Source organism: Stegostoma tigrinum, chromosome 4, assembly GCF_030684315.1.
Source record: "Stegostoma tigrinum isolate sSteTig4 chromosome 4, sSteTig4.hap1, whole genome shotgun sequence".
NCBI classification, from domain to species: Eukaryota; Metazoa; Chordata; class Chondrichthyes; order Orectolobiformes; family Stegostomatidae; genus Stegostoma; species Stegostoma tigrinum.
In genome coordinates, this window is record NC_081357.1 from 100,270,217 (window position 1) to 100,281,114 (window position 10,898).

At 42.6% G+C, this 10,898-nt stretch overlaps 1 protein-coding gene across 1 annotated transcript in view; it reads right to left on the reverse strand.

The window, feature by feature from the left end:
* The window catches only part of fam83b (family with sequence similarity 83 member B), a 36,034-nt gene extending 32,680 nt beyond the window's left edge, over positions 1-3,354 (reverse strand). Inside the window, exons 1-2 of the mRNA XM_048531335.2 lie at positions 3,198-3,354; positions 1,440-1,932 (exon numbers count right to left, since the gene is read on the reverse strand). Coding sequence (XP_048387292.1) covers positions 1,440-1,883 — 444 coding nt within the window. The 5' untranslated portion in view covers positions 1,884-1,932; positions 3,198-3,354. The remainder of the gene's footprint in view (positions 1-1,439; positions 1,933-3,197) is intronic.
* Between the last annotated feature and the right edge of the window lie 7,544 nt (positions 3,355-10,898).

A 10,898-nucleotide genomic window follows, 5' to 3' on the forward strand; every position in this document is an offset into this window, starting at 1 on the left:
TGCTGGGCCTGCTGTGTTCATCCAGCCTCACATTTTATTATCTTGGATTCTCCAGCATCTGCAGTTCCCATTATCACTGGAAGTCCAGTTTCTTGGCTTTATACTGTTCTAAAACAGCTTTGCAAAAAGTATTTCCTCCCTAGCAAACTCCAACTCCGCCACCAATCATCCCTGCCCCCTACTTTGTCTGCCATGGATAGCCTTTGAGTTACAGTGATAGCCTGAAAGATCCCCACAATCAGCCAGCTGCTACTTCCCACCAAAAATGGTGGTGTTCTAATGAGGGCTTCTTTCACCTCTCCTGCTAGTCATTTAATGTTAGCCATAAAAGATCTCACACGTGGAAAGAAGTCATAAACAATGTAGTTCTTTAAGACTATGCAATTTTGTTTGTTTCTTTGGATTGATCTTGGGTCAGAATCATACAAAGACAAAAAGCAGTTGACCATCTAATACACTGGGGCTGCCCCAAGTCTTTATAAAATCTCTACAAATTGTCCCCTTGGCCCGCTCATTTTTTTCCCCTCATCAATTATACAACATTTCCAATTCTCTTTTGAAAGTTACTATAGAAATTGCTCCCAAAGCCTTATCAAGTAGTGATTTCAGATCATTAACTCACTGCCTAAATAAATCTTGTATTGTCAATATCTGAAATCTGTGTCCCCTAATTAGCAATCTCCTGATTTATTCAATCTAAATGCCATCATCTTGAAAGAAATAAAGAACAGAAACTGAAGAACTTCAGCAGGTCTGGCAGCATCTTTGGAGAGAAAATACAGGTAATGTTTCAAATCCAGCGAGCCTTCTTCAGAACTTTTGAAGGGTCACTGCACTCGAAACACAAGCACTGTTTCTCTATCCACAGATGCTGCCAGACTCACTGAGTTTCTGTCTTTTTTTTGGATCTTCATCACCCACAGCTCTTTGTTTTATTGCCATGATTTTGAGAATGGCTATGTCAAAATAACACAATTCTCTTTCCGTTGAGTTTGGGCTACTTTCAGACAAAATCACTTCAGAATCAGAGCATCCCTACACAGTGTGGAAACAGGCCATTTGGCCCAACAAGTCCACACCGACCCACAGAACATCCCACCAGACCCATCCCCATAGAACACACTTAACCTATATATCTCTGAAGACTACGGGCAATTTAGCATGGGCAATCCACCTAGCCTGCATGTCTTTGGGAGGAAACCAGAGGGGACTCACGTAAACACGGCGAAAATGCGCACACTCCACACAGACAGTTTCCCGAGGGTGGAATTGAACCCAGATCCCTGGTGCTGTGAGGCTACAGTGCTAACCACCGAGCCATCTCAAATTTTAATCTTTGCTTCACCATTGCTCTTATCAATCAGCTCTTATGTTCCAAAAAGTAACATATGCCCTATTTTGGGCACCATATTTACTTTACTATTGAGTTATTGTGATACCTGCTTTCCATTTTTTATTAATTTCCTGACAATCTCCTTGATTGTAGGCGAGTTTTCACGAGGCGGATGGAAGTACAGGTCAATATTGGTTTGTGTCTCCAAGCCTCTAATAACATAAGGCCATCCCAAGTCTAAATCTGGAGCATCCGTATCAGATTGAACAGGCCAATAGGTACCAGAGGATGAACCATCCTTACTGTCATCCAGATAATAGGTTGTGACGGACGGAGGTAATTTTTGAACATTGTCCTTGATTAAACAGATCTCTTCCTCAGCCAGGAACTCACCCAGCCCTTCCTTTGCTAGAAACTGTTCATATGCAGGAATCCCTTCATCTGCTAATGTATCAATAGCTACACGGTACCATTCCTTATAGTGAGGTTCAACATAATCCTCAGATCTGTATTCCTCGCCCAAGGAAGAGATGTGGGAAGATAAGTTCATCTTGATAAAATCGAATGTGAAATGTTATCCAGGGCTGATGTTGTACCTGCTAGGGAAAGAAAAGCATGTATTACAATTCTGAACATCCAGGAATTCAAACCAGACCACAAGTTTTAATGTTAAAAAAACTTTTCAGAATTGCCCGTGTCTTGTTTTACCTGAATAATGATGGTGAAAAAGACAGTTCGCAAGGACCATTAACACAAAAGCCAAATAGCACACAGAGAAACTTTAATACAATAAATATGGGGAATAAAAAGTAGTCAAATAACAACCATGTAAGCACTACCAATTGTTGTAAAAGCCTCTTTGGTTCATTAAAATCCTGGAGGAAAGGAAATCTGCCAAATTTAATCTGGTCTGGTCTACATGTGACTCCAGATCTGCAGCAATGTGCTCGACTCTTAAGTGCCCTCTGGTGCTTGGGGATGGTCAATAAATGGATCTCATGAATAATAAATACTGGAAATGCCAGAAATCTGAAATAAAAACAAAAACACCCTGGAACTACTTAGCCGATCAGACTGTATCTGTGGCGAGAGAGAAACAAGAGGTCGCTTATCAGGTTGAGATTCGAGAAATCTGATGAACAGTCATGGACCTGAAAGTTAATGCTAGTTTTCTCTCAGATGCTGCCTGACATTCCTGAACATTAGCAAATTATCATTTGCCTTTCATTATAGCAAGTTTGACTGCTCTCACATGTTCGTAAATTCAAAGGCTGTAGTTGCGGCTTCAGTATCCATTCAAAACATTGGGAGTTTTGGTGAGAGAACTCAGGTTAAACACATATCGGGCAATGAAGTATGCGAGCTAAGAGCTTCGTACTGATTCACTGCGAAACAACTGGCCACAGAAGAACTCCGTATGTTGAACTGGGGAAGAAGTGCTTCTTTTTAGAAAAGGGATCTAGATTTAGCAAAAACTCCACGTGAATTAAGGCTGACTGTGCTCCAGTGATATTGCTGTAAGTGTGGTTACGCTGTTCAAATCCCTTATACTAAAGCCAGTGTGGTCAAACAAGCATCTGTAACAATGCTATATTATTGAACAGAACAGATGTACAGCGGCACGAGAATTGTTCTGCTGCACACCTGCACTTCTACAGAAACTGGTCTTGACTGCATTGCCATGAATATCCCTGCTTGTAGTGATGTTCTGTTCCTTAAAGCAATGTTTAAATCCCTTATACTCCTTTGCAAAGTAAGTTAACAAAACATTAATTGCTCAGTCCCAGGAATGGTCAGAAATAGACTGGTGCCAGCAGTTGGACCAGGGGAAAGGCTCAGAAGAGAAGCTGAAATATCTACTTACTTCGTGCAGTAGCTTTGGGAGCACGGTCTTAGTGACAGTTTTGGTTATAGTTAACTAATTCTCTCTTCAGGGTGTTGGAACAGCCACTACAATCTTCGCGGGCTCAAATGTTTTCAGTGGCGGCCTGCAAACTGGAAGATTAGCAACTACGTAGGCAGGATACTGCACAGGAGTACAGGGCGTGGAAACCAGTTCTAACATGAATGTCAAGGTGTGTGTGTGTGTCAACCAGATCGCTGACGCCAGGCCAAAGATTATGCAAAAACCTGTTTCATTCTGTGAACCACCCTTCCTTTTCATTGAAACCAACAGCTAAGAAAGTATTTTCTTTTTGAAAAAAAAATAGGTGGGAAAAGCAATCTATACTTGAATCACATAGTTCATGAGGTTGTACTTTCTGAGTTATATGAAGATTTTTGTTTAAATTGTAGTTAATCATTGGTGGGATTATATAGTTGAAGTTACCGACATTTTAACAGTGGCTACACATTTTTTAAAAAAGAGCATTTCCTTGATTGGAGAGCGCTGTGGAGAAAATCTCTGAAGTGCTATAAAAATGCACGACTTTTTTCTTTCTCAAATCTGATTCTTGCTGAATGATGAAACTATTACAAAACGCAAGACAGCAAATTACCAGCTCGTTCCACAAACACCGATTAACAGTGTATCAGAGATATTGGGAACTGCAGATGCTGGAGAATCCAAGATAACAAAGTGTGAAGCTGGATGAACACAGCAGGCCAAACAGCATCTCAGGAACACAAAAGCTGACGTTTCGGGCCTAGACCCTTCATCAGAAAAGGGGGAAGGGGAAAGGATTCTGAAATAAATAGGGAGAGAGGGGGAGGCGGATTGAAGATGGATAGAGGAGAAGATAGGTGGAGAGAAGACAGACAAGTTAAAGGGGCAGGGATGGAGCCTGTAGAGGTGAGTGTAGGTGGGGAGGTAGGGAAGGGATAGGTCAGGCCAGGTTGTTGGAGGGGCTGAAGGGGTCAGTGGAGGGAGGGTTAGGTTCCCAGTGACAGAAGTAAGTGCGGATTTTGTTGGAGGCGGGTGGAGGGTGGGTTAGGATCTCACCCCCTTGACCTGTCTGTCCTCCCCGGACTGACATATCCCCTCCCTACTACCCTACCTATACTATCCTCTACTGGCTCCATCCCCGCCCCTTTAACTTGTCTGTCTCCTGTCCACCTATCTTCCCTTCTATCCACCTTCGATCGGCCTCCCCCTCTCCCTATTTATTTCAGAACCCTTTCCCCTTCCCCCACTTCTGATGAAGTGTTTAGGCCCGAAATGTCAGCCTTTTGTGCTCCTAAGATGCTGCTGTGTTCATCCAGCTCCACACTTTGTTATCTCTGATTAACAGTGTGTTTGCAAAGTACAATGCGTCTCTGGCCCAGCGTCAATACTACTACTTATGTCACGAATGACTGAAGTGCAGATCTCCCGTTCTCTGGATAGATTCCATGGGAATTGTCTGGGAAACGTGATCTTCTGGTCAGTAAGTCTCTTGTTCCCCGAACATTCTGAAAAAGTTTCATTCTTGATTTGGAGACTCTGGGCAGTTCTGACTTACTTACCTGGATAGTTACCCGGGTTATGTTAGAGACGGAAAGTTCCTAGTCTAACCGAGTACCCCGTAATGTTGAATCCAACCTGACTAGCACCTGATCTGACAACACCAATCTCCCCTCTCCAACTACCCCTGACTTGACCAGCACCTAACCTGACCTCAGTGACCTCCCAATCCAACTTTATCCTCAACTCCATTCCCTGTATTTTTTTCTTTTCCCCACTGCATGTATCTCTGAGGTCCATGTACAGCAGTGATCCAGAACCAGAAGTCACAGTGTTGGCACCTCCAAGCATCAGAGGGAATGGTGATCCATTCCTGACCAATCTCACTCACTGCCAAACAAACACCCTGCCACCATACCCATCATTCACCAAACCCTTACCCACTTTCTTCACCCAGTTACCTTAGCCCCTTACACTTGCTACAGCCTATACTATCCAACCCTCACCCTAACACAGTCACTACATCCACCTTACTCCTTTACCCACCATCTCCTCACACATTTACCTTCTCTACCTTACTGATTTTCAACTTTACACCACCACACAATTAACTGGGCAATTTTATCCCTTTAGTCATTCTATCCCCATACACATCTTACTTATCTACCATAACTCCTTTACACACACTCTATCCCTGGACACACTTACTGATCAACTCTGTGATAATGGGAACTGCAGATGCTGGAGAATCCAAGATAATAAAATGTGAGGCTGGATGAACACAGCAGGCCAAGCAGCATCTCAGGAGCACAAAAGCTGACGTTTCGGGCCAAGACCCTTCATCAGGTGATGAAGGGTCTAGGCCCGAAACGTCAGCTTTTGTGCTCCTGAGATGCTGCTTGGCCTGCTGTGTTCATCCAGCCTCACATTTTATTATCTACTGATCGACTCTACTCTTTTACCCATTCTATTCTCCTGCATGTGTTTGCTTTGTAGCTGTTCAAAAATGTTTTGGAACTTTTAAGCTCTTAACGGAATGCAGCAAGCAAAATGGGGCAATGGCTTCTGCAGAATTCTCTAAGTTGCTCATTGTGAGGATTCTGTGCTGACTTAGTTCTGAAGATTTTTAGGAAATTTGGGAGGAAAATGTGCATGCTTTTTCTGATCAGGGTTGAAAACAGGATTTGCTGACTTCCTTACACACTGACCCATCTTTGTCTGCCAGAGAACTGGATCTTGTCTGGGCTTTGTAAACTTGGAATATTCCGGGAATACTGAAGGCAGTTCTTAGGGAGAAATTCCCTCATGCAGCATTCTTTCTTGCTGCCAGGTCATTTACCTGAATCATATCTCAACAGTTATGAATCAGAATTTTTTAGTTAGTAAATAACAGAAAGTCAGTGCATTCTATAGCCATTCTGAGAAATTATGTCATCTACATAAAGAAATATATTTTGTTTTGGTTGTCCCAAATGGCTTAGTTGGTAGCACTCTTGATCTGAGTACAAGGCCCTGGGTTCATGGTTGACCCCTTATTTTGAACTCATGACCCTAGTTCTAGATTGCCTTGTAAGAGAAAACATCTTTTCCTCATCCATTCTGCCAAGGCACCCTCAAGATCCTATATTATTCATTCAACTATCTCTTACTGTTCTAAATTGCAGTCAAGCCCAGACTGTCCACATTTTCCTAGTAAGACAACACTCACGTTCCAGATATTAGTTTAGTAAACATCTCTGACTGCTTCCAATTCATTTACATCCTTTCTCAAATTAGGAAACCAATACTGGACACAGTGCTCCTGATGTCATCTCGCCAGCTGAAGATTATAACTGAAGCATAACCTCCCTAATTTTGTATTCAATTTCTCATGCAATAACTTATAATGTTACATTGTAAGTTCACAAGTTCATGAGATATAGGGGCAGAATTAGGCCATTTGGCCCATTGAAGTCTGCTCTGCGTTCGATCTTGGCTAATATGATCCTCAAACCTATTTTCCCGCCTTCTCCCCAAAACCCTACAACCCTTTGCCAATTAAAAATCTAACTCCTCCTTAAATGTATTCACTGTTCCATTGCACTTTGGGATGACGAATTCCACAGTTTCACAACCCTTTTGGGAGAAGTAGTTTCTCCTCAGTTCTGTTTCAGATTTGCTACCCCTTATCCTCAGGCAATGACCTCGCATCCCAAAGGGAGCATCCGCCCCCATGCCTATTTTATATATATGTTTTATCATCTCGAATACCTCAATTTGATCTCCCCTCATTCTTCTAAATTCCAGACAATATAGGCCTAAACAGTTTAATCTCTCTTCAAACAACACACCCCTCACCTCTGGGATCAATCTCGTGAACCAGATCTGAACTGCCTCCAATGCTACCACACCCTTCCTCAAATAAGGAGGCCAAAACTGTGCACAATACTTTAAGTGCGGTCTCACCAATGCCTTGTATAGTTGCAACAACACTTCCTTACCTTTATATTCTAATCCTTCAGCTGTAAAAGCCAACATTCCATTCACTTTCTTTATTATCTGTTGTACCTGCATGCTAGTTTTCTATGACTCATGAATGAAGACACCCAGATTCCTCTGCACCGGAGCACCCTGATGTCACTCCCCATGTAGATAATAGGCCACCTTCCCATTTTTCCAACCAAAATGCATGACCTCACACTTATCCACGTTAAACTCCATCTGCCACATCTTGGCCCACTCTTCTAACCTATCAACATCCATTGTAAGTTCTTATTTCTTCATTGGAATTTACCATCACACTTATTTTTATATCATCTGCAAATTTGGCTGTACAGCCTTCTATCCCTGTATCCAAGTCATTAATGTCGATTGTAAATAGCTAGGGTCCAAGGACTGAACCCTGTGGTACCCCACAAGTTACTTCATGCCATCCAGAAAAAAAAACATTTATCCCCACTCTTTGTCTTCTGTCCATCGCCTATCCAAGCTAATAAATTACCCCTAATCCCATGTGATCCAATCTTGTGGATTAACCTTGCGTGCAGCACCTTACCAAACGCCTTCTGAAAGTCCAGATATATAATATCCACAGGATCCCCATTCTCCACCTTGCTTGGCACATCTTCAAAGAACTCTAGCAAATTAGTCAAACATAATTTGCCCTTCATAAAACAATGCTAACTCTAAGAGAAAGCATTTTGACTTTCCAAACAACTTGATATTGTTCCCTTGATAATATATTCTAACACTTTGCTAACAACAGATGTTAAACCAACTGGTCTGAAATTTCCCACAAATTGCCTCCCTCCATTTTTGAAGAAGGGCATTACATTAACAGTTTTCCAATCCACTGGAACTTTTGCCGTGTCCAGGAAATTGTGGAATATTGTAACTAACGGTTTCACAATCTCTACCATAACTTTCTTTAATACCCTAGGACGTAGGCCATCAGGCCTGGGGCACTTGCCCTCAATCCTAATAGTTTGCTGAGTACTTTTTCCCTATCGATATTGATTGTTCTAAGTTGGACCCTTTCTATTGCCTCCGATTTGCCTGTTCCAAAAGGAATTGTACTGTTGTCCTGTACCATGAAAACTGAGGCAATGTATTGATTTAGTGTATCTGCAATTTCAGTGTTCCCCAGTGTTCTCTGGTTTCATCTTTCAAGGGACCAACTTTCACATTAGCAACTCTCTTCACTTATATAAACTTATAAAAGCTTTTGCTATCCTTTTTTGATACTTTATGCTTGGTTTCTTTCTTAATTTACCTTAGCTCTTTTTGTTAATGTTTTGGTATCCCCTTGCTTATGTTTGAAAGTTCCCCTAATCTTCCTGCCTGCCACTGGCTTTTCCTAATTACTTGCTGTATATGCATACCAGCATTTTACAATTCATGTATTAGGGCACTCAGATCCTTCTGCATCTTAGAGCTTTACAATCTCTCACCATTTAGACAAGATGCTTGTTTTTCTTTCTTCCTGCCAAAATGGACTATTTCACATTTACCCACTTTATACTCCATCTTCACCAACTTGCTTAACCTATCTGTACCCATTTGTAGCCACCTTATATCCTCTTCAGAACTTACGTTCCTAACTACCTTTATGTCATCAGCAAAGTTAACAACTACACTTTCAGTCCCTTCATCCAAGACATTTGTAAAAATTGTAAATGTTTTGAGAGCCCACCACTGATTCCTATGACAGTACTCATTACATCTTGACAAACAGAACGTGACCATTTTATGACTTGTCTCTGTTTCATTGTTAGCTAGAAAGTTGTCCATCTGTGCCAATGTGTTATCCTTGACATGAACTTTTTTATCCACAAAACAGCAGCTTATTAGATGCCTTCTGTGAATCTAAATACAATACATCCACTGGTTCCCCTTTTTCAACAGTACATTACTTCCTCAATGATTTCGATAGATTTATTAAACATGATTTCCCTTTCACAAGATCATGTTCACTCTGCCTAATTACCTAAGTGCTCTGCTTTAACTTCTTTAAGAAAACCTTCCAATATCTTCCCTATGAAAGATGTTGAACAACAGGTCTGGAATTTTCTGGTTTTGTACTCGGTCCTTTTTGGAGAAGGAAATTGAATTTGCTTTATCCAGTCTCAGGGATCCTTTCCTACACTTAAAGTTATTGCTCAAAGAAAATGACAAAACCGTCGAAAATGAAATCTGTTTTTCATTAACTCATATTACTAATATGTACTTAGTTTATTTTCAGCACAATATATAAATTCATCTTAAATTTTATTATTTTGTGCATAATTTCTATGCATAATCCCAAACATTTCACATTCATTTTAGATCAACATCACCAAACATATACTCAGAGATAGTAAGAACTGCCAGTGCTGGAGTCAGAGACAACTCAGTGTGGAGCTGGAGGAACACAGCAGGCCAGGCAGCATTAGAGGAGCAGGAAAGCTGACATTTTGGGTCGAGACCCTTCTCCAGAAATGGGGGAGGGAGGAGGGAGCTCCAAAATAAATAGAGAGAGGAGGGTTAGGACTGGGGATGGTAGGTGGGATGGTGATAGGTGGGTGCAGGTAGGGAGCGGTGGGGATTGGTCAGTGAGGTGGGAGGATCGGATAGGTGGGAGGGAAGATGGACAGATTGTGTCAGGTCAAGGAGGCAGGATGAAAGGGAGGGTTGGACGTGGGATGAGGCTGGGGGTAGGGAGATTTTGAAACTGGTAAAGTCCACATTTAGACCTTTGGGTGTAGGCTCCCGAGGCAGAATATGAGGTGCTGCTCCTCCAGTTTGCGGGTGGTGTCATTATGACAGTGGAGGAGGCCCAAGATGGACATGCTGCCCAGAGAGTGGGACGGTGAGGTGAAATGGTTGGTGACCGGAAGGTGTTATCGTTTGTCACAAACAGTGCGCAGGCGCTCTACAAAATGGTCTCTAAACCTCCGCTTGATCTTGCCAATGTAGAGGAGGCCACTTTGGGAGCAGTGGATGCAGTAGACCACATTAGCAGATGTGCAGGTGAACCTCTGTGTGAGGTGGAAGGTTTGTTTGGTGCCTTGGATGGAGGTGAGGGGGGAGGTGTAGGGGCAGGTGTAGGACTTCCTGCAGTTGCAGGGAAAAGTGCTGGGGCTGATAGGACTAGTGGGCAATGTGGTGCAGATGATGGGGCTGCGGAGAGAACAGAGCCTATGAAAGGTAGATAGTGGTGGGGAGGGAGATATATCTTTGGATGTGGGGTCGGATTGTAGCTGGTGGAAGTGGAAGAGAATGATACACTGGATACAGAGGTTAGTGGGGTGATGTGTGAGGATAAGGGGGATTCTGTCTTTGTTTTGTTGGGGGGAGGGGGTGTGAGGGCAGATGTGCAGGAAATGCAAGAGATGCAGTCAAGAGCATTTACAACCACCGAAGGGGCAAAGTCCTTGACAAATGAGGACATCTGGATTGTGTGGGATTGGAATGCACCATCTTGGGAGCAGATGTGTGGAGGCGGAGTAATTGGGAGTAGGGGATCGCATTCTTGCAGGAAGGTGGGTGAGAGTCCGTGGACTTGAAAGAGATGTTGGTTTTGAAGCGGTCTCCAGAGATAGAAACAGAGAGGTCTTGGAAGGAGAGAGAGGTATGAGAGATGGCCCAGATGGAACTTGAGGTTAGGGTGAAAGTTGTTAATAAAGTTTGAGCTCGTCGTGGGAGCACGAGGCGGTGTCAATACAG